Raw genomic sequence first — 24259 nt, forward strand, 5'->3', positions numbered from 1 at the left:
GGGATCCGCCGGTCCGCCCGGCGAGCGGGGGGCGCCCGGTCCTCCGGGTCCACCGGGAGCGAGCGGACCCACCGGGGCCATCAGCGCGGCCACATACAACACGGTGCCAAAGATCGCCTTCTATGCAGGACTCAAGAAGCAACACGAGGGCTACGAGGTGCTCAAGTTCGACGACGTGGTCACCAACCTGGGCAACCACTACGACCCCGCCACCGGCAAATTCACGTGCTCCATACCGGGGATTTACTTCTTCACCTATCACGTGCTGATGCGAGGCGGCGACGGCACCAGCATGTGGGCCGACCTCTGCAAGAACACCCAGGTGGGCCCGACACCACAACAACCTTGAAAATGAGACCGGCGCGCTTTTTCTGGGGCTTGGTTTGGACATTTTTACGCGCAGCTGTTACGCACGCGCGTTACGCGCACATATCTAACTTCATTTGCATAATTAAAGCGATTAAATCCAAACGGGCTGGACTCGAGACCGTTTGCGGTGTATTTAATTTAGAGATAGAGTAGATAGTTGGATGGATGGCTTTGATAATTTTATATCACTAATGGACAAAATAAACATTACCATAGTAATGTACTTAATTTGACACTTGACACCTTTAACTAAAATACTATCTATCTATCTATCTATCTATCTATCTATCTATCTATCTATCTATCTATCTATCTATCTATCTATCTATCTATCTATCTATCTATCTATCTATCTATATACTTCACTGACATCGAGCTATACATTTTTTAAAACTTTATACATAACTTCAGAAATATATGTTTGAGATGTTTGAGATAATTTTGACAGCAACATGTAACGTAATAAGTATTTTAACGTTGTTATTATGTGTACCATGCAGCCCCTGTTATCTGAATGTATCGTTTCAATTAATAAATAGATGCAGTACACTGCATCAATTTACATACAACTGTGAAGTCCATATGGTTGTTGTACATATGAAGTATTTCGGGTTGAAAGCAGAGTATGGGTGTAGTTCAAGCTGTTGCTAATATTTTGCTCCTCCCAAGTTCCCAGAATATTAGAAAAGGTTGATGCTATGTGCTTCTACAGTACATTCCTTTGGTAATAAACAGATTTAAATTATTAATAATTATTCGTATTTATTCTCTTTTATAATCATATTTTATTTTCATTGTAGTTATCACATTTAGTTTTGTATTTATCTTGTACACGTCAAGCATCTTGGTGTATTCAATTGGATTTATCACTATTTAAAAGGAGTGTCATCATCATCATCTGTCTCAGATGGTGCAGCTGTACCTAATGAAGTGTCCTGTGTGTGTCCCCCTCCGTCTCCCTCAGGTGCGAGCCAGCGCCATTGCGCAGGACGCCGACCAGAACTACGACTATGCCAGCAACAGCGTGGTGCTGCACCTGGAGCCCGGCGACGAGATCTCCATCAAGCTGGACGGTGGCAAGGCGCACGGCGGCAACAACAACAAGTACAGCACCTTCTCAGGGTTCATGCTGTACGCCGACTGAAAACAAACCCACCGGTTCATTCTCTCGCGCTCTCTCTCTCTCGCTCTTGCTCGCTTCCTCCCTCGCACGCTCCATCACTCGTTGGATTAGTAGAGACAGAGCTTCACATCGTCCTTGTTCACCAAGCGAGCCTGCTCGGGAGAGTTTCATGTAATTGTTGACATGTAGTCTGATTGGTGTCCAACTGGATGAGCTGTGAAGAGCTGCCATGTTGTACTGTAGCTGCTGCCGTATTGTATAACATGCTACACATGTGTCTCTTGAACCCTAATGATACACAACAGTCATACACTCGAGAAGGCATTCCCCGTAGCACCCTTGGATCTGTTTTAATCCCACTCAAATTCATTCGTTCGGGAGTCCTCATCGAAAGGTCAATGCCTTTTAATTTGGGGCTATGAAAGTTCAGCAAAAATAATTCCACCTGTTGCTGAACCTAGCCCTTTATACATAAATATATCACATATCATATTATTTTTATTGTGAACATCGGATGTGCAAGAGAACAAAATTAGGGCGGATTCAGAATCAGTGCAAAAACATTCATCAAATTCATTTGCATGACTGATTAACCCTTTCGGGGACAGAGGTTACTACAGTGGGCAGTTTATCAGGTTATCATTATTCGTGCATGAAAGGGTTAAAAAAAACGTAAACATTTGATAACCAGTATAATCGATAATGTGCAGCCATTTTGACCATGACGTCAGCATGGCACCTCAGGGGTGATATGACCTCCCAGGGCGGCTCACCTTGTTCCCAAAGTGAATCAAAGTGATTTCTAGCAATTATGAAGGTCATTTACTGGCATCTTATGAGCACCGAGATGACATTGAGGGCTTGCAGGTTCAAAATCAGTAACAGGATGTCCACAGTTTATGACGGAGTTCCGTTCCTACACCAAATTTGCATATAATTAAGGTAAATACGTGTATGGACATTTTTGTATCGTAACCCTTTCATTCACCAATAATGATAACCTGTAACCTGATAACATGATCGGTTGCCCACTGTAGTTACCGCTGTCCCTGAAATATAAAACATTCAAATGAAAATTAGTATGTGCAGCTTTGACGTATTCTTACGCTGTCGCACAAATGAGTTCATTGCGCCATGTTCGTATCGTCACAACCGTAGGTCAATACCAAAGTACAGCCATCCCCCGTGAAGACCGAAAACCTGCGAGCAACTGACGCCACCATTAAAAGGTTTATAACTGCCTACAATGACACAAGATTGTGCCAAAGTATGACTTTTCTATTAGACAAGCCTTTGTCCTGTCTAATAAAAGCTCCTCCCCTTGTCACAAGATGGGGCCAAAGCACACATTTTTCATTGGATATGGGTTTGACATCATCTGATGGCATCTTAGAAAGTCCAGGGAGAAAATAAAACAGTGAGTAGATGATTTTTTGTGAATAATTTAGGATAAGTTAAAAAAAAAGAGCACCAAGGATTTTCCCACCTGGCCCTACTCATTCAGCATACGCCAAACCTTTGTGTTTCCATTCTTGCTACCAATAAGAGAAGAGTCCGAACGCAGTGGATCACTGATTATTTTTTTTCCGAGTGAGAAAAGAAACAGACCAAACCAACGCCAAGCGGCATACTCTGTGTCAATCTGTGTTTTTATTTGGAGGAAAGAAAAAAAAATTGCATTTTGAAGCAATCTGGAGTGACGCATGATTCGCAAAAAAAGCTGCCATCTTGAAATCAAAACCGCCATTTTTCTCGTCCAACATGACAGTTGGTCGGGCAGCCCCGCTGGCAAAGCAGTTCATCAGCACATGTGACAGCAACATGTCCTTGACCCCCCCCTGGTGACACGCCACCCGCTGTCAACCTCCCCCACACCACTCTTCCCCCCCCACCCTTGAATATGAATATCATATATAATTTACAGTTTTAATCCTCCCGCAACATTCATCAAAAGTTTGGCCTGGACCGCGGCGGCCATTGATCATGGCGTGAATTCACCCTGTGAGGCCACCTGTTCCCAGACGAGAGAGGCGAGCGCGTCCTTCATCTGGGCCCTCCCCGTTAAGACGCGCCGTCGAGGGGTCGACTCGTTTGCTGCCGCCGACGTGAGGTCGGGCGTGGCATACTGATGAGCCGCGTGCTCGTTAGGAAGCGGCGGCGACACTAAACACGCGTGTGCTTCTGTAACACGGACTGGAAGGTGTTTTGGAGTTTCCGTGTGGCTGCCGGTGAAGGAATGCTGACGGCGAATGACACTCAATGTATGTAATCCTAATATGAAATAAATTCAAGTGAGTCTCTATGGGCTACAGTTGTACGACAATATTATTTGTAGCCGGAAGGTATTTTGTGTGACAGTGCATTTTGATTTGATGAATGGGCGTCGAAAATATTGGCTGGAAAATTACTTCAGAAAAGGGTTGTGTGACATATCGGGAGTAAAAAGTTGAGTCATGGGCAATTACTGATCAGTACGTGTTGAAAATGGCGAGCTCTCTTTGATGATACAATGTAAAAGGCTCAAGAAATTTATTTTATTTATTTTTCCTGAAAAGTGATTCTGGCGATGCGGTGATCCGAGCGAAAAAGAATAACTAATTAAAAAACAAATATGACTAATCGTTGTGGGAATTTTTTCATTGTTTTTTTTTTTTTTTAAATCAAAATGGAATATGGATAATAAGTGTATTTAATCTCCACCATTGCCTAATTTTATTTCGAATGAATAAAAAGGCAGAGAACTTGAAGTTCCATGCTTTGGAATTTCGATGATTTGACTGATGTTTTTAGGTTTAGGGTCATCATCTCACGAAGAAATCAGAAAAAAAAATCATGATGGCTTCATTAAACAAATGAAAACCTGCCTGGCCTACCCAAAAAAAAACCCCCACCCCTCGACCCCACCCTGGATACTTCATTTGAAGGTGAGCCAACGTTTGGGGTTGTCGATCAGGATCTTGTCCACCTGCATCTGCGAGATGCCCCGCTTCAGCATCTTGGGCACGATGTTGCGCAGGATGTGCGAGTAGCCGTGGCCGCCGTACTTGCACAGGCGGTCTTTGGTGTGGATGTCGTGCGCGATCACGATCTTGTCCTCGTAGCCTTCTTTCACCAGGAAGGCCAAGCTGAACGTACAGAAAGAAGAGGAGCGAAGAGGCTTGGTTAAAAAACAGCGGAGCACTTTAAAGTCAGCCCTCTTGAGTGTCTCAGATCGGATGTCATCCAAAATCAATACGATTCGTCCATTATTTCCATACAAAACGTCTCAGTGGAATTAAAGTGCAGAGTCTTAATGAGTTCCTATGGGCGTATATTTGGAAGAAAAAAAAATGTACCGTAACATTCATCAGTCATCATTTTTCCTTTCTAGAAAAAAAGAATTATTTTGAAAAACAAACATAATTGAGGAATATATATATAAAATATTTTTTAAGTGATCTTTTTAATCAGGTCACATTTTTGTAAAGTAGATTTTGTCAAGAAAAAAGTTTCACATTTTTGTATGTGACAATTTTTTTTTATGACCTACTTACTAACTTATTGAGATTACTCAACAAAGCAATAGTTATTATATCAATAGTAAAAACAAGTACCTGTTAAAAATGCAACTAAAAAACAAAAAGTATCAAGCCCCCTTTTTCTTATTTTTTATCATGACTACTTTTCACCCCTTGTGAAAGAGTACACGGTGCCAATCAGTGAGAGTTTATTCGAATTATTTCTTGGTCCAATTCTCAGATTGGATGTCAAGTCAATGTGCAGGGAGGTGTACTGACGTGTTGATTCTCTGGCTGTCACTGGGCATGTCCACGTCCATGTTGAAGACATAGTTTAGCGTCTCGATGCCAAACAGGTCGTACTCCAGGTAACTGCCCATCTCGGCAAAGTCCAGCAGCTCAGCGTGATTAAAGATAGTCCTGCAGCGGCACACCGAGACACAAGATTAAATCAATGAATGAGGAGCCATTGGAGCAAAAGATAGATTGATTGACTTCACTACAGGTCATCCCTTTAGCTATTCAATTCAAATTTATTTGCGTAGCACCTTAGCAAACAACATGCAACCTGAAATTAAAAAAAAAAAAACAACAACAAAAAACATCATCAAAAGGTGCTCCACTACCGATGCGCCCCCTCACCTGTCAAGATGCGACATGACCGTCTTGCAGATGTCGCCGCCCGCCTCCTGGAGGATGCGGACGACCTCGGCGGGAGCGGCGACATTGCGGCCGGGATGGATGATGACGGGGCAACCGAGCTGGGCCTGAGCGTGGGCCGCCGCCCGCAGCACCTTCCTCTCGCTGTCCGTGATGGGCCAACCAGTGCCGATCTCGCCGATCACGCCGCAGCGGACGTCCGTGCCGTCTGCGCCGTAGAGGACCTCGCCCACGATGACGTCCGTCAGCTGGTAAGGAAAGCGCAACTGGTGTCAGTCACAAAAGCTGTTCCGTGTGACACGTGTGCAGACAAACAATTTTGGAAGCTGGTGGAAAATAGTTGGAAAGAAATAAAAATGTGAAAAAATAGCATAAATGTCAGATTTGAGGGGAAAAAAAAATAACAGGATGATTCTGACCTTCTGTTTTCAAGCCAGTGTCAAATCTTTGACTTTTTTTTTTTTTTTTTGAGGTGACTTTTGCTTGAATATTTATGGATGTTTCTCCGACGAATCATGTATTTTTCATGAATTATTTGTGAATTTTGTTTCACATTTACTGTTGGTACTTTTGTTATTTTTCAATGTTTATCAATTTTTTTCCCATTGAAGATTTCTTTTTTCTCCAAATCTTTTGATTATTTGTGTATTTTTTTGTAGGATTATTGTATTTTTGTTTTAGATTTCTGCATTGATTCCCATTTACCCCCCCCCCCCGAATATCTTTGTATATTTTCCTCATGTGGTAGTTTTGTATTTTCATGTCAAATACTTCAGTGGGTTTCCATGTGCACCTTCTCCACACTCATCTTCCTCATGTCATCCGAGTGTGTGCAGTCCACATAGTAACCGGCACCCGCCACGATGTTGACCCCTGTCTCCTTGGCCAGCCTCCTGAGGGTGGACATGTCCCGGTCGATGCCCGTGGTGGTGTTTTCCACCACACTCCCGCCGCCCGCCTTCCTATAAGCCAGCAGCTCATCGCGCACGGCCTCTGTCTCCTGGCAGAGAAACAAGTTCTCGAGGCAGCTGTATGGGTTCTGCCTCAGCCAGTGCCCATGGCACAACTGGAAGGGATTCTTGTCTGTTTGCCCGTTCTCCGGCGGCGGGGGTACATAGCAGCACTCAAAGGTCATCGTCAGGTGCTCGTGGGTCATGGTGCGACCTAGCTGGTCCGGGTCCAGGAGACCCAGGACCGTCTGGACCTTGCCGCTCAGCTCTGTCATGACGGTTCGTCAAACTGAATGGAGTGCATGCAAAACAAGATTGTGTTAATGTTTGACAGTGTGCCAGACAGTCCGAGAGATGAATGACAGGGGAGCAGACAAGCTCAACAGAGCACAAACCTTTGGACTCCAGAATACTAAATGACTAAAAGTCGGCTCTTAACTTCATTCAGTGAACTTTCAGACAACTCGTGAGCAACTTGCTGACAAAAGTTAGAAAATCAGATAGTCGCGCTATTATTTTGAAAAAACAACGCTTTGCCAGAAGGCTCATAAAAGTGACCGATAGTTCGCTTGTCTTTCTCATGGAAGCTGAACACCGTACAAAGCAATTAAATTCGGCCAAAAGGGCTTAAAGGGCATTAGCGTTATAACGCGTTGCTAAGCAGAAATCAAGTTTTATCAAATGAAAGCCTGATATATGTATAAGGCGTCAAATAAAAGTCCTAACCTTGAGTCTGCTACTCGGTACTTCTCCCTATCTGGACACTGTCTAGCAAACCAATCCTGGATTACATATGGGCAACAGATCGAGAAGTGAGAGGAGGGGCAGTCATCGCGACATTTTACGATAATTACGAGCAGTCTGTTTCAATGTCATGGAACGTGCACTATAATCAAAATTGTTTATATTATATTATGTAATCCGTCGCTGATAAGTGTCGTGGTACATCGCCTGAGGTGTGTGCGGGCAGCGTGGGAATCGGTTCCGACTCAGTGACGGTATGGATGTGAGCGTCAATGTTTGTTTTTCTCTATACGTACCATGCGACTGACTGGCAACCAGCGCAGGGAGTCGTCCACCTTCTTCCCGAAGTCAGTTTGGACAGGCTCCCGTGACTCTGTTCAGGATAATTGGTGTTGATCTAATCTTTTCATCCTCACGATGATCGCGGACATGCTGATCCAACTGGCTTCAGGCAATAGGCGGGGTACACCCTGAACTGGCTGCCACCCAAACGCAGGGCACACATAGACGTCATTAGACGAACAACCGTGCACGCTCACACTCACACGTAGGGACAATTAAGAGTGTCCCATTAAACTGCCATGCGTGTTTTTGAAATGTGGGAGGAAACTGAACTGGCAACCAGCGCAGGGAGTAGTCCACCTTCTTCCCGAAGTCAGCTTGGACAGGTTCCCGTGACTCTGTTCAAGGTAATTGGTGTTGATCTAATCTTTTCATCCTCACGAGGATCGCGGACATGCTGATCCAACTGGCTTCAGGCAATAGGCGGGGTACACCCTGAACTGGCTGCCACCCAAACGCAGGGCACACATAGACGAACAACCGTGCACGTAGGGACACTCACACATAGGGACAATTAAGAGTGTCCCATTAACCTGCCATGCGTGTTTTTGAAATGTGGGAGGAAACTGGAGTACCCAGAGAAAATCCACACAGAAAAGCCGTGCCCGGAATCGAACCCATGACATCTGCACTGTGAGGCGGATGTGCTAACAATCCGTTCATCCATCCATTTCCTAATCCGCTTATCCTCACAAGGGGCATTCTGAAGCCTATCCCAGCTGTCATCGGTCAGTAGGCGGGGTACACCCTGAACTGGCTGCCACCCAAACGCAGGGCACACATAGACGAACAACCGTGCACGTAGGGACACTCACACATAGGGACAATTAAGAGTGTCCCATTAACCTGCCATGCGTGTTTTTGAAATGTGGGAGGAAACTGGAGTACCCAGAGAAAATCCACACAGAAAAGCCGTTCCCGGAATCGAACCCATGACCTCTGCACTGTGAGGCGGATGTGCTAACAATCCATTCATCCATCCATTTTCTAATCCGCTTATCCTCACAAGGGGCATTCTGAAGCCTATCCCAGCTGTCATCGGGCAGCAGGTGGGGGACATCCTGAACTGGTTGCCAGCCAATCACAGGCCACACACATAGATGAACAACCATCCAAGCTCACAATCACACCTTAATTTAGAGTGTTCCATTAACCTGTATTGCATGTTTTTGGAATGTGGGAGGAAACCGAAGTACCCGGAGAAAACACACGCAGGCACGAAGAGAACACGCAAACTGCACACAGGAAGGCCGGAGCCGGAATCGAACCCTGCGCATCTGCACTGAGAGACGGACCTGCTAACCAGTCAACACTTTATTATTGTTATTTTTAAAAATATTTAACTTTCCTGAACTTAAAATATTTTATTTTAGCAAAAAAAAAAAAAAAAATCTTTCTTACATTAAAAAAAAAAATCTATACGTTCGCTATACTTTTAAAATCAATATTAAATCTATTGACTGTAAATTATTTAACTTTCCTGCACTTAAAATATTTTTTTTTGCAAGAAAAAAAATCTTTCTTACATTAAAAAAATATATACTTTCTCTATACTTTTAAAATCAATATTAAATCTATTGACTGAATTTCGAATGAGGGCAAAGTTTTGTTTCTCATGAATTGATCATATATTTTGTGAGGATTCTGCAAAAAAACGGTAACTTTTAAGACAATGATGACGATAATGACAATGTTAATTACCATAATCATGATGATGATGATTAGAAGTGTGTTGACTATATCCATGCACGTTACATGTTGTCATCGACCTGTGGCCTTCAATCGGTACAAGCCTTATAGGAAACTGTTGGATGGACAGACATTTTCTTGTTGCAACGGAACACTGTGAAAATGTGTCACATGATCCCCGATTCTGGTCATCTGCTTGGCTATCTGCCATGTGCAATGGTGACCGAACACAAGGTTGACCCTGTGACCAATGATGCTGTTGGAGACCATCTGTCTCCTACGCAGCTCAACTGGCCTCACCCTGTGCTGACATATTATATACTACTGAGTTTGGATATGTTTTTACATATACATTACACACACACACACACACACACACACACACACACACATACACACACACACACACACACACACACACACACACACACTGGGCTAACGACAAATACGAGAGGCAAAGTTGACGTGTTAAATGAGCAGCGTGTTACTCATAGACTGTGACTACGGTGCCGCCGCAGGATTCCTTATTAGGGACAAAAAGCAGAGTGACACTCATTTGTCTGCCTGGCCGCCATGTTTCAGACACACATCACCGCCACGAAAGTCTCTTCGAGAAGGATGAATAAGCTCCCACTAACAATATCCACACAGAAGAACCCCAGAGAAACCACTGTCTGCAGAGTACTCTTCAGTTTCATGGTTATATTTGTACAGTTAGTGTTCCTGTACATGTACTGTAGATCATTGCACATTGAATGGTTGCACTTTGGCTGTTCGTAACCGAGAAATCAATCCAGTTTGAATTTTATGGCCCTTTATCAAAAATATGTTCAAGGGCTTCTCAGTAACTTAAAAAAAAAAAAAAAAGATATAATATGAAAAAAAATGTTTTTCTTCAATTCACTGAATATCACAATTATCGCTTTTCATTAATCCATTGATTTGTTAGATTGTCTTTTTGGCTGCAATGATACATAATTCAAAATGTGAATCAAGGTCTGTCTTATTATTTGTACTCTGGCGCCATCTTCAGATTGATAGGGTGCATGTGTTTTGTCTTGAAAATTAGTACAGTATTTTCAAATGTAATATTGCTTTGTTTTTTTAATTTTGCTGGAAAAATTTTCTTTATTACACATAAAATATTTTCTTTCCTTTCATATATAGCTACAGCATATAAGACCATACTTGAAATATTTTATTTTATGATCGTCGGAGATATAAGGTTATGACTGTATCCGCCGCACACAAACCATGCGGCAATGCACTCATGGTGGCTCGTCAATGGAGGGCGCTATAAGGCTCCGCCCATCCGCCAAACAGAGTCACTGAAAGGGATAACAGTTAAATAATGAAGATGAAATATTTGAATAAAAATACTTCAAAATAGATGTAAATCTGTGTTATGGTCATAAGTCTAAATAGCATACAGTTATTGATGAGTAAAATTGATTTGTTTCTCTTTTTGCGTGTCAATCGATGAAGTACTTCCGCTTTGGTTGCGTCGAAAGACTCGTTTCTTGTTTAAAATATTGGGGCAATCGTTTTGCTGAGAGTGAGTGAAGTGGAAATTATGAGAGATGTCCCATTTTGATCGAGATTGATTGCAATTTTCTGACATGAAGCAACATTTTCTCGAGAGTGAGCATCTATCGGGACGAAAAGGTTAGTCGTCCATAAAACGCAAACTATTGGGGCCATGAAACATTCAACTTTTTTTCCGTGATTTAACTTGAAACTTTTTTCAAATGTAATATGTGTCCTTGCTGCTTGCTGTGTAAAAGTTGAGAATCACCACTAGTTTGCAAACAATGATAATATGGTAAATTTGCTTTATTTTTAGCATTTGAATTAAGGCAGTACAAAAATGAAGCGGCAAGTATGTCATAGATTCCGTCAGCCTTTTCTGCTTTCCAGCCAGACATCCGTGTACAGCTTCTGAGCACCACCTAGAAGTAGTTGGCGACCCTGCGAGCAGACTGGATCTTGGGGTTGTCCGCCTGCCATTCGGTGTGGCTGCCGTAGCTTCCTCGCTCCACCACGTACATGCGACCGCGGTAGTTTGGCTCCTCGTACAGCACCCAGCTGCAAAGACAGATTGAACATGCATTTTTCCCCCACTTTGCATTTAACGGGAGAAGAACGCAAGAGCTGTCTTGTACGTACGCTCCATCTCCGTATACTTTGAGGGACTTGATGCAGCTCTTAGTCAGGCCTCTGGCTTGCAGCAGGGGACAATCTTCACTGAGCTCCACGTGCTGGCCGCTGAAGCTGTCTCCCTCAAACACCTCCAGTCTGTAGTGCTCACCATGCTGAGGAGGAGAAGCAGAAGTATTGAAGTACAACTATTTTGTTATTGGACTTAAGTGGATTTTTTGGGGGGGTATCTACCATTCTGATTGGCCGGCAGGAACCCATGTGGTCATTGAGGGCGCTCCATCGCTGGAATTCCGGGTACTCGCCGCGCTCCAGGATGTACTGCTGGCCCTTGAAGTCTGGGTGGTCGAAACACACAAAGGCGCCGCTCTCCACTCTCACAGAGTTGACGCGGTTGACCAGGCCACGTTCTTGGAAGTTGTCGCAGCTGCTTAAAACCTCCAGTTTGCGGCCCGTGAAGTTCTTGCCCTCGTACAGCACGATCTGTCATCGGACGGGGTCGACAGTGTTTTTTTGGAGGAGTTCCGGACTCACGGGCAATTGTTTTGCCTCTCTTTTGAACATGCACGGTGAACCCCGGCTTATTCACGATTCACCATTCGCAAATTCACCTGTTGGTATTTTTCCTGTAGAACTACTATTCACTGAAAAACTCACCAAAGATGCCTCTCAAATGCCCTTCTGACATTTTAAGACAAAAACATCATCATGCTTACTTTTCTTGACCCTGCCATAGCGGTATTAAGCTAACACAAAGTTTATTAGTTATGTGAAATGGATCCAATTCACCAATCACTATTTGTTTAAAAATGCACCTGTTTGTATATTTTTGTGGCCTAAGATGCCACTACATTCATATACAATTTACAGAAAATTCGAAAGACTTTTTTTTATCCGGAAGCTTTTTGTACTAGCTTGATATGCTACTACTATTTGACTGTTTGACGGTAGACCTTTAGATGGCCTTCTGCCCCACTCCACCGTTTGGGTACTCACCTTTCCTGAGCTCTGAGACATTTTCCACAGTTGTAGTTGTTCCAAACCCGCACCACGAGCCTGGCTCCGGGGATATATACAAAAGCACAACAATGGCGGGTTTAGACATTTTGCCACATGGGCACTTTCTCTTACATTGTGCCACTGCTGAGATGGGACTTTGGCTCACAATAGAGCCAAAGGGGCGTTTTTTTTATTTTCAGAAGCAACGGTATTGACACATTTTTGCCACCTGGGGGGCGTTTGTTCGGGCTCGAATGTTGTGGAGTTCATTTATGATTGAAAAGGTAAAAATGTTGCTGCCATTCTGCACCCGCTCGCAAGGACAAAATCTAGAATCTTTTACAATTTTGGGTCATCATTTACATTGTTTGAATTTCATACTTCACACCAAAATGACACGCTTCCCGTGGCTTTTGGGCATGGTCTTTTGAGATTTTTTTTTTCCTTTTTTTTAATCTTAGAGACTTCACTTCGCCTGACTGTGTTTGCACTATTTAAGAATAATGAATACAGAACACCGGTACATGAAACCTGTTTTTTTTTCCCCGCCTGCGGCTTCTAGAAATACAGCACATGGAAGCACGCAACAAGTCAACATGATCATCTGCTCCATATTCTGATACAGTACATTTTGATTTCAGGCTTGTTTATTTATAATTCCAAATTCATCAAATGCACCCATTTTGAGTTGAAATTTAAATGCTACCAGTTTCTGGAGGCGGTTAATTTGACAAAAGAGGAAATAAAAAGACAATAAAACTCGAGACTTAAGTCATCAGACATAAAAGGTCTCTATTTATGTATCTGGTGGCTGTGGGCCCCCGGGGGTGGTCACAATAGGGTTGTTGTTTTTGGTGCCAGGTGTGGCTGGCGAGTATGGTGATGTATGGACATTGTTGAAAGCAAACAAAACCTCCTCCTCTGTTTGGGAGGACCTTTCTAGATTGCCATCTACTGTCTGATTTTGTTAACACAACTTTAAAACCAACCTGCCCCTTCAATCCAGAATTTGGATCGCGGTGGAATGTCCCTTTACTTTGAGATGCAAATAAACCGCTGACGCAAACTGGGCCCAAAGAAACTGCTCTCGCGTGTTGTGCAGTACGTTTGTGTACGGGTTGCTTGACCTCTCCGATGGAGAGGTCGTTGCACGGCTTACTGCTGAATTTGCTTCTCGAGAGTTCGTTCTTGGGGTGAACCAACTTTTGTGGCTGAAAGGAAAAGTAGTCATCGGTGTTTTAAATTGGTAGCAAAGTGGCGACAGTGCATTCCAGTGCACTTTCTAAAAATATAATGGAAGCCATTTATTTTTCCGATTCTTGTGGTAAAATCGGTCAATTTCAGTGAGTCCTCTGTCACTGTCATGACATTTCTATACTCCATAATCATTATAAGGCAACACAGACAAATGTGACAATCGCAAAGATTAACAGAAATGTTCCTGTAAACTATTCCAAAAATAGCATCCATGTGTCCTTTGCATCTCGATATAAAAATCCATCCACCCATCCATCCATCCATTTTCTAATCCGCTTACCCTCACAAGGGGTGTGGGTGTGCTGGAGCCTATCCCAGCCATCTTCTGGCAGTAGGCTGGGTACACCCTGAACTGGTTGCCAGCCAATCGCAGGGCACAGATAGACGAACAACCGTACATGCTCACACTCACACCTAGGGATAATTTTGACTGTTCCATTCACCTGCCATGCATGTTTTTGGAATGTGGGAGGAAACCAGAGTACCCGCAGAAAACCCACACAGGCACTGGGAGAACATGCAAACTCCACACAGGAAGGCCAGAACCGGAATCGAACCCTGGACCTGTGTACTGTGAGGCGAACATGCTAACCAGTCGGCTACCATGCCGCCCCGAGACAGAAATATGCAAAATATGTCGTCATGAGTGTTGAACAAATGCGTATTTGCTCAATATAGGAGCACAAAGGGGGCGGCTGCATCTTGCATAAGGCGGTAGGCCAGCATCGATCCCTGACCGCGGTGGAGCATACGCAGCCATGGACGGATGACCCAGTCGGGTCAAGCAAATATGTGCGGCTATAAAAGGAGGCGACAAGTCAGCAAGGTCATTGCTTTCACTGACAAAGACCTACAAATCTGCAAGGTAGCTATCCTTTAAAGGTACTTGAGAATGGATTGTTCATGCTAAATACTTCAATTTGATTTGTTTTTCAACTTATGTTTTATCATTCCATCCAAAAATTGAATGAGTGTTTTAATTTGATAAAAATGTCACTCCATAATATTATAGTTTATAAAAATGTACTAAGTAAAAAGCATTGAACAGTTTTTCTCACCACACTGCATCAATTGAATTGCCATTGTGCTGCTCCTTCTGCTTGTGGCCGCCTTCGCCAAATGAGGAAAGTCCAAGACGGAAAGGGACAGATACACTGTTCATTGAGAGACCTCAACTCTTTTCAGAGCTTATCAGTACAGCACTAATATTAAACAGCCTTTGCAGATGATAAAGAATATATGACTGTGACTAGCAAGATTTAAATGTAGCCTCACCTCATTTCAGCGATTCTTCTTCAAAGGAGCCCGCTGCTGACACAAATGTGTAACATGCAAGATCTACTCGCTCTGTCGCAGGCTGTGCTGTGGTCTTGGCGAACATCACAATGAAGTTGTTGCTGTTAGCTTTGAGCGTCACGCTGCTGTTTGCCGCAGGTGAGCCATTCTCCACTGGTATTTCATTGATGAAAAAAAAAGGCCGGTCGCTGATGGCGTAGCGGTACACTCGCCGGACTTGCGTGCGGGCTGTGTGGGATCGGTTCCCTCTCAATGATGGTGTGGATGTGGATGTGAATGGTTGTTTGTCTCTCCACGTGCCCTGCGACTGACTGCGACCAGTTCATGGTGTGGTCTGCCTTCTGCCCGAAGTCAGCTGGGATAGACTCCAGCTACTCTCCGCAACCCCGTTCAGGATAAGCGGTGTTGAAAATGGATGAATGGATGGAAAAAAAGGCCAATGTCTCTGTTGTGCAGGACACGAGTGGGCACAGTACACATTTCACAACCAGCAGGTCATTGGCAAAGCAGCAATCTTATTGATTTTACAGAATGTTGAGGCCGTTTTTGCTTCCCTGTGTCCGTCAATGACTTTTTCAAAACAGGCGCATTGCTCCACCGCTTCTTTGGTGCTGCAGAGCGCCTGTTTCCCAAAATAAGTGCCAATATGTCCACTTTAAATTGGAGGTTGCATTATGTCGTGTTACTTTTTCCAACTAGTCTTCTTCAGACTTTGTTGCATTTTCCAGAAGCAAGAATGTTGTGCTGATTTGGGTTGATTTTAGTTGTCTTTTTTGCCAGGCAAAGCTCTCAACTGCCATCGCTGCGTGCCAGCATTAGCCGGCGAGGACTGCGAGCTCACGTTGGAGACGTGCAAACCAGGGAAAGATGGCTGTGCCGCAGCCAAGTTCCTAAGGGAACCATGTGAGATTTGTTCAGTCTTTAAGGATGAAGCCCCTGCGATCGGGATGTTTTACATTTGAAATTGAAAATGATTCTCCCCTGTCACATTCTTCCAGATGGCCATTACCAGAAGTGCATGGCCATGTCTGACTGCCAGATGCTCCAACAGAACAGTTTCATCCGGATGAAGTGCTGCGACAGCGATACGTGCAACACTTTTGATGAATAAATCAATAAATTGCTCTTTGTATTGTCGCAAATGTCTCCCCAAAAAAAAAAAAAATAAAAATTAAAATGTTCCATCAACTTTAAGTCAAGTTTTTTGTTTTGTTTTGTTGTCAGATCTCAGAGCGACTGCAATGCGGTGATGCTCATGTCCAACCTCGCCACACCGACTTTTGCAACATACTCCACATAATATCCACCCATCCATCCGTTTTCTAATCTGCTTATCCTCACGATGGTCACGGGCGTGCTGGAGCCTATCCCAGCTGTGTTCTGATCGACTGGGAGTCGGCAACCCGCGGCTCCAGTGCCGAATGCGGCTCTTTGGCGCCGCCCTAGTGGCTCCCACGAGCTATTTCAAAAATGTTCCAAAATGGAAAAAGATGGGGGTGGAAATATATTTTGCAAATACAGTATAGCTAATATTGATACATACAGCATGTCTTGCCTTCATTGTAAAGCTTGTGTAAGGCTTTTAATTTTTTGCGGCTCCAGACATATTTGTTTTTTGGGGTTTTTTTTTTTTTTGGTCCAGTATGGCTCTTTCAACATTTTATGTTGACGACCCCTGGTATATACGAACAACCATTGGCGCTCGCACACACAACTAGAGACAATTCTGAGTCTTCTCTTAATCTCCCATGCATGTTTTTGGAACGTGGGAGGAAAGTAGAATACCCGGAGAAAACCCACACAGACACGGGGAGAACATGCAAACTCCATAAACGAAGGCCGGTGACGGAATCGAACACCGCACCTCTGCACTGTGAAGCCGGCATGCTAACCAGTCGAACAACGTGGCGCCCTTTTCCATGTTCTCGATAAAATGACGAGTCGTGAACACAGTCAGAGTGCCTCACCCATCAAAGAATTTGTCCTTTTCGAAGTGTTCATCGAATTAATAATCATTTTATTATTAATGAATTTTATTATTAATTAATAATTTTGGATGCAATACAAGAACCTATTTGGATTAAAAAAAAACTGACTGCATAAACAATGAATAAATACAAGCTGATATAAAAGCGGGAAGGACAACAAACAGGAAGTCAAAAATCACAAGCCACCAAGATAGGCAGACGGGAAAGAATCGCTATTGAACTTAAAACCATTTCAGTTGAATTATAGTGGAACTTTTGTGAGGGTTGTGGCCTGTTAAAAGTCACATTTTCTCTCGCAGAACAACACGATGCAGCTTCTGTTCTTGGCTTTGAGCGTTGTACTGCTTTTCACAGCCGGTGAGTGTGTCTCCGCGGATATCTCGCTGAAAATTTTCATGGATAATCAAAGGTTTGAGGTCGCTGGAACACGCACGTTAAAGTGGCGGGATTCATTTATGACGTAGTTCTATACTCCAGATTGAAATCGTCCATATGATCAAACTTTTTTTTTTCCCTCTCTTTGTGCTGATTTGCTCTTTCTTTCCTCAGCTGAAGGTCTGAGTTGCAACTATTGTCGGCCTGGGCCAGCTGGGGAACCATGCGAGGTCACTAAGACGGAGTGTAAAGACGATGAAAAATACTGTGGATTTGCTACATACAGGAATTGTACGTTTTGTTGGCATCAATATCATTGTGAAAATACATTGGGTGCTCGGAACGCAAACGGGTGTTTGCGGTCAAAACTGGCCAAAAATGGAAACAAAAAAAAAAAAATCCTGTTTGATTTCCGAGGATCCACATCATAGGAAGCGTGTACCAGGATTGGTGCTAATAATCTTGTTCTTATCATTTCTCTGTCAGTTATCTCACTGCAGGAATGCATGACTGGCTCTCGCTGCTCTTGGTTCCAACGCAATCCTGACTTTGACACCGACTGCTGCAAGACCGACTTTTGCAACCTCTTACCAAATTACCGTATGTCGCTCACTTTACTTCCATCCCCATCAACATTTAAACAGAGTTTGTTTGTCTTGCAATGCTCTTTTTAATTTTTTTTTTTTTTTTATAAGATCGTAGGCTCTACCTAAGGAGGTATTGGACTCAGAAAAATCTGCACTCTGCTTGAAGTGCCACCCTCGAAAATCATCTGGATGAGAATTTCAGCTTGAAATAAATAAAATGCAACGCAACGTTTCTGACTCATATTTACTCAAGTGATCAACTTGTGATCAGAGTGATGTGTTATAATGTAGCCTTAAAATTTTTTAAATCTGTGGCATCATAAACAAACCTCATTAGCTGACCACCATATCATACGTTGGATGTTTTTTTTTTTTGTTTTTTTTCCAAATCCAGGATAGGCTCACCGAATACTCAAACTCAGAGATGTCCAAACTATTTCCTTTAAGGGCCACATACAGGAAAAATATAAGGGCTCACTTTAAAATTTTTGGTTTTATGTTAAACACTCGAAAATGAATCAAGGAATTACATTTTGCTTATTTTCAAGGTTGTTTGATAAACTGCAAAATAACAGCTTTTAGTTAAAGGTTATAAGGTGAATGGTTCTGGATTTCTCAAGACTTTGGGGTGGCCTCAACCCTGCAGCCCAACAGGCAAAATCCGCCCCTGCAGCGAACAGCAGCTGAATCCCACCTCCACATTCAGACTCACAAAAAAAGCAAACTGTAGTCAGCTGACCACTTTTAAAACAGTGACTTGAGGGTCAGTAATTTGCTATGTTCATAAATCAGACCTTGACACAAAGTATAACCCGAATCAGCCCTAAATAATTGTACCAATAATTGATTTGTGTCTTTGAAAATCCCTTAAGGCACTGCAGTATCAGAACCAATTCGTTTGTAGTAGTAGCACCTATTTTTTTCAACATCCTCCCTTCTCACTCTGCCCATTTCCAATTTTCCATTTTTTTTTAAAACTAGCCCTGTTGGCCGTTTGTCATGATTCTGTTCATTGTGTTTCCAGCAGGTGGCAGAGGAGGGCTTTCCCTCCAGCATGCACACCTGTTGCCAATCAGAAAGGCATGTATTTAAGGACTGCCTAATTGCCAAGAACCTTGTTTGCTGCTCTTGACCAAATGTTCTTTTCGAGACCACTTTTGTTTTTTTGTTTTTTTTTGCTCGCTACTCGTCCCTCGCCTTGTTTGTAAGTATTGATATTATTTCCTCTTTGATCATGCTCTTATTTCCTTTCATGTAATTGGACACATGACATTTCATTTACATTCTCGGCTTTTGCAAGCCCTTTTTGTTCATACATTCTTTTTTCTGGTTGCTTATGACCAGCGATTTCGGTTCATACATTGTTGATACGCTTTTCAGTACATTTTTATGATGGGTTTTGTTTGTGTCTACGTTTGTGGGATCCAGTCACCACTCAGTTTGTCCACGAACTGTGACACCGGGGCTGCAGAAAAATAGATGGTGGGGTGCAAACAGACCCGGGCCATAGTTTGAACACCACTGCTCTAAATTGTTAATTGTATGAATGGTTGCTCGAATTCACCTGGAATAGGCTCGAACCCGCTCATAAGAGAAAAAATAATAGTAAATGCATGCTGGAAAGAAAAGGGAGGATCCTTGGAACTGCCATGTGAACTTTACTTCTTCGATCTCTTTAACGACTTTAAAAAGAAACATCAATTTAAAGTTCAACATCACATGTGATCATTTGTGTGGCTAAGTAAATGATTGTGAGGATTCGTTCGTTCACTGGCTGGAGGGGAAAAAAAGGGTGGACAGTATCGTTTTTTTCCCCCGTTGGAGAGGTTAAGAGTGTTCAGTTTGCATTCATAACAGGAACTGGGAGGCAAAAAACTCATTTTCGGAGGAGGAGAAATGTCACCAAACAAGAAAACAAACATCCCAAAAATTCAGAATATTAAAAGAATAAAAAGATTTTTTTTCCCCCCAGAAAATCATGGAATAATTTAAGACAAATGTCTTTGCATTCGCAAAATAAAAACACATTTTCAAGGGGAAATTTAAAAAAAAATGTAAAGGAATGTAAAAGTGAGACTTAATGTCATTTTCCCTCTGGGAGTAGGTCAAATTTAAGCTCATAAAACTGTAACCCAAAGTCAAATTTATGCCTCCTCCACCCAGAACAAACTGCGTATTGTATCATATTGCTCATATCATTAAAAAAAAAAATGCATGTAACATATTTGCACAAGGTAGCAATGTATACAAGAGGGCTAATCGGGATCAATACACGCTTGCTATATTAGAACCGCGAACGGCTGTGACCACTTCATACAATCAAGGTAAGTCGACATGATCCGATACTACGTGAAAGATACTACAGCTTTTATTTCATTTTCGAGACTCGTTCATCTATTTAAACTGTTCACCCCCTTGAAGATCCAGATAGTTGGTGTGCTCATAGCCTAAAAAAAAAAGATTCATTTTTCTCTGTGGTGTGTTCCCACATTTTTTAAATTTTTACATTTTCTTTCAGATTTATTACTGAATGTTAGACCACTATTGCAAGTTCCCCTTTTTCATTTGTGGCTGTAAAGATGTGCTGATGTCATTTTCACATGCTGCCATTGAAGTTTTTACCTCGCACACCAGATATATTTTTCAATTTTTTTGTGCTTGCGTTGTTACACATGTATTTTGTGAACATAAAATTTGGAGGTCGAGACCGAGACAAGACCAAAACTCTGTATATCAAAGAAAAATCACACACACCCCTGAAAAAAAACAAAAACAAAAGAAAAAAACCCACAACAGAATAAAATTACCAGAATCGTTTTTTTTTTCTTTCATTACGTTTGGAAAAATAACTGGGCAAGCGGCATGGCAGTCCGAGCGACACCGTGAAGGGCTACGGGGCACCCACATTCTGCATTTCTCACTCATCACCCTGTCCGAGACCAAAAAAAAAAAAAATGCCTTTGATTCCAAGACGAGACTGACGACCTTAAAAATAGTTGTGGAGGCCGGTTTTTCAAAAACCAAGACAGATCTCAAGAACGACAACACTAACGAGGGATGGCCAGTGAGCGAGTAGGGCTAACCCTACAACTGCTTGGAGATGCGTCAAGTGAGTCAGATGACTGCAATAATGATGTGACAAGAACACACAAGGCGCGTTTCAAGTGTTGATTTTGCTGATTATCTGGATGGCTGACGGATATTTAAAACGACGCTTGAGGACAAAGGGCGGGCACATCTTTCAAGGAACATCTTCAAAATTGGAAAGCGGAAAGTGAGGGTGTAAACACGATATTTAAATAAGTGCTGCTTGAAGAAAAAAAGTGACAGATAACACATCGGTGTCACTGAACGCCACAAACCGAAACAAGTCAACAAGGTGCGTCGACATACTTTTTCTCTGTCTTGTTGTCATCAGTTTGTCTTATTTGACAGTACAGTATTTATGTTGTTGTTTTCATAAATCTCTGTTGTAGGCGGCTCGTGTTGAACAACACAATGAAATTGCCGCTCTTTGCTTTGAGCCTTTTGCTGCTCTTTGCAGTCGGTGAGTGCATATCTCTCACCGGCACCCGTTTTATTGAAATTCTGCAGTAAAAGTGCAATAAATCGACGTTGACTCAGCATGAGACTTGTTTGAATGTTTTATGGCGTTGACTGATTTTCTGCCATAAATATGTTGTTTTTGAAGGCAGCGATGCTTGTTTCTGAAGTCGAGTTTGTATTTTTCAGCCAACACAAACGAGCTAACTACACCGCCAATTTAACAACGCGTGTTCATTTGGTCAATGTCTCTTGAATTAATAGGCTTTAAATCAATCAAAGAAATCATCAGAGTCATACTGAATCATTCACCTGTCATCAGGGAGGTTTTTTTTTTTTTTCATGTTGCTGACATCCACTTGATTTGTCATTGATTTTTTTTTCTTGTTCTTCTTTAGGCACCAGCGATATTTTCAGTGGTCGCCCCCCAATCGTTCTTCAGTTAAGGGTGGCCGATCCTGGTCTGGCTGCTTGTCCCGATCTGGCTGCTCAGCCTGGTCTGATTGATCCTAATGGCGGCAGAATCATTCGGCACTTCCGCATTCGTAATTGAGACTATCGCAGAGCAGTCATACTCCAGTGAGTATTCTTCTTTGATGGCTGGTACAAATGATGGATGTAAATTACAAACAAATTCATGAAGAAGACGGGGGCAGAATGGTGGGAGTTCGGGGTATAGTCGAAATGCCATGTACTTCATGTCACACAGCTTTTGAAGCAACATATGGGCCACTCCACCAAATGAGCGCTCTTTGCATCCCCAGGAAATGTAAATGTGAAGGAAAATAAACTTCAAAAGTGATGTTTTTTCCCCCCACTCGTGTCCTTCACATTAGTCTGATTGTATATCTAATAAAACAAACGACAAAAGTCAGATTTGACCATGAAATGAAATAATTCAAATCATTTAGAAATCCTACAGTTTCTTTTACGTATTTGTGTTACTTGTTATTCCAACAAGCTTTTTTTTAAAAAAAAAAACAAAAAAACAATTAAAAAAAAAAGTTATTTAAATTCTGTCTTACATCTGAACGTCTTTTACTTTCTCCAACAGGTGTGCCAAAGCGGCAGGGGCGCATCAGGTCCAAATGCTGTCGAGATTTCTCGAGCATTCCTTAATTTTAGTTGGCTTGCAAAGCATTAAAAATCAATTAAAAAATGTAAATATTTGGAGTCTTTTTTGTTGTTGTTGTTGGTGGTGGTGTTAAACAGGAATGTCGGCTGACGTGTGGCCGAAATTGATGGTGGAGACGAGCCAAACGCATTTCTGCATTTCTGATTTTCTATCTTTATGCGTGTGGCCTCTGTGACTGACAAAAAGAATCTTTGAAGATTTGAAAATATGCCATGTGGATACAAATCAGGATTAAAATATCAAAAACGTAGAATTAAGGTAAAGTAAGAATTAAGTAATAAAGTAAGAGAATTTTTTTTTTGTACTGGTAGTTCGAATTTGATGTCAGAATGGGATCCCTTTGGCCAAACGCAGTGGCGAAAAGGGCTCAAGTGGCAGGAAAAGGCAAAATGGCCGCCCTCTGCGATGAAGAAAATCGGGTGGATTTTGCTGCTTGATTCAATTTCCACGAGCGCAATATTAATCAGGATATCGTGTTTACGGGAGCACATTCCTGTCAAGATCATTTTTGACTTGACTTTTCATTTGAAGAACGTTGTGTATAGTTTGTGAACGTAAGTAAACTCAGTCCCAATGGCTTCGCCGCGTAAGATGCCCGCAACCTCCTCTGAAACGGAGAAGTCATTGCTTATCATAGAATCCAAATGTGGGTTGGCCAGAGAGTGACCAGGGGTGGTCGTCGCCACCACGTAGCTCCGCCACAGTCTCGAGATGGGCGAGGCAGTTGGATGACTGGAATAAAGGTCTGGCAAAAACACCCAAGGCAATATCATCAACAGTAAAATCGTCTTTTGAAGTCTTAATTTCATTAATAATTATATAAAGCAAGACGCTTGAGGACAAACGCCGGGGGCATCTTTCATCAAAATTGGAATGTGTAAACATATTTCAACAAGCGCTGCAATAAAAAAAAAAGTGACAGATAACACATCGGTGTCACTGAACGGCACATAGTGAAACGTCCAAATCAACAAGGTGGGTAGACATACATTTTCTTGTCTTGTTTTCTTGAGTTTTGCTTTACTTATAGCATTTCTGTTGCTGTGAAACATTTATTCTCCGTCACAGGCGACTTGTGTTGAACAGCGCAATGAAGTTGCTGCTCTTGGCTTTCAGCCTTTTCCTGCTCCTCGCAGTCGGTGAGTGCATGTCTCTGACTGGACATAACCACAGACGGCCCAATGCGGAAGCTAACCAAGCATTTGCTTGGGGCCCGCGCATGTACAATGAACAGACGAGTGACCCTGGAGTAGGATTTTGTTTTTTAGAGAAGGTAGTGGCGAGGAAGAATCGAGCAAATGACATTCAGCAGAATTTTCAAGGTATCAACAGTTTGAGGTGGCTCACATCCAAACAGCAGTTCTAGGAAGCTATACTCTCATCCTCCCAACCTATAAGCACCCTATTCTAAAACTTGTGTAACAGAGCCTTCGTGGTTTGGTATAATATGCAATAACATTAAAATGATGAGTGAGTTGATTTTTGTAAAAAAATGCACAAAATGCGTTGGTTTGATGTTTGGCAGTTTTGTGCCGTCCTTGAATGGTA

At 42.5% G+C, this 24259-nt stretch overlaps 3 protein-coding genes and 1 long non-coding RNA gene across 7 annotated transcripts; 2 read left to right on the plus strand and 2 right to left on the minus strand.

The window, feature by feature from the left end:
* Position 1: 1 nt before the first annotated feature.
* On the plus strand, positions 2 to 3796 carry LOC109524058 (complement C1q-like protein 3; the record flags this gene model as incomplete). The annotated part of the gene is made up of 2 exons (XM_019883625.1): positions 2 to 322; positions 1334 to 3796. Coding segments are annotated over 2 exons (501 nt in total), but the record flags the coding sequence as incomplete, so codon positions are not given.
* Positions 3446 to 7828, minus strand: pter (phosphotriesterase related). Of its 4 annotated transcripts, none has more exons than XM_019883815.1 (5): positions 7640 to 7828; positions 6443 to 6888; positions 5632 to 5897; positions 5269 to 5409; positions 3446 to 4617 (listed from the first exon to the last, which is right to left on the minus strand). In XM_019883815.1, exons 2-5 carry the CDS (start codon positions 6872 to 6874, stop codon positions 4407 to 4409), a joined length of 1050 nt encoding a protein of 349 aa, XP_019739374.1. In that variant the 5' UTR covers positions 6875 to 6888; positions 7640 to 7828; the 3' UTR covers positions 3446 to 4406. The 4 variants fall into 4 exon arrangements, with proteins under 4 accessions (XP_019739374.1, XP_019739371.1, XP_019739372.1 ...); XM_019883812.1 differs by lacking the exon at positions 7640 to 7828 and adding an exon at positions 7326 to 7627; XM_019883813.1 differs by lacking the exon at positions 7640 to 7828 and adding an exon at positions 6995 to 7319.
* Positions 7829 to 11186: 3358 nt separating this feature from the next.
* LOC109524046 (gamma-crystallin N-A) lies at positions 11187 to 12926 on the minus strand. The gene is made up of 4 exons (XM_019883617.1): positions 12528 to 12926; positions 11766 to 12014; positions 11541 to 11686; positions 11187 to 11459 (listed from the first exon to the last, which is right to left on the minus strand). Exons 1-4 carry the CDS (start codon positions 12546 to 12548, stop codon positions 11324 to 11326), a joined length of 552 nt encoding a protein of 183 aa, XP_019739176.1. The 5' UTR covers positions 12549 to 12926; the 3' UTR covers positions 11187 to 11323.
* An 8583-nt stretch (positions 12927 to 21509) lies between these two features.
* Positions 21510 to 22749, plus strand: LOC109524053 (uncharacterized). Its single transcript, XR_002169897.1, has 3 exons — positions 21510 to 21580; positions 21975 to 22155; positions 22631 to 22749. It is a non-coding gene; the product is annotated as an uncharacterized LOC109524053 (long non-coding RNA).
* The last annotated feature ends 1510 nt before the right edge of the window (positions 22750 to 24259 follow it).

Source organism: Hippocampus comes, unplaced genomic scaffold, assembly GCF_001891065.2.
Source record: "Hippocampus comes isolate QL1 unplaced genomic scaffold, H_comes_QL1_v1.1 scaffold159, whole genome shotgun sequence".
Taxonomy (NCBI): Eukaryota; Metazoa; Chordata; class Actinopteri; order Syngnathiformes; family Syngnathidae; genus Hippocampus; species Hippocampus comes.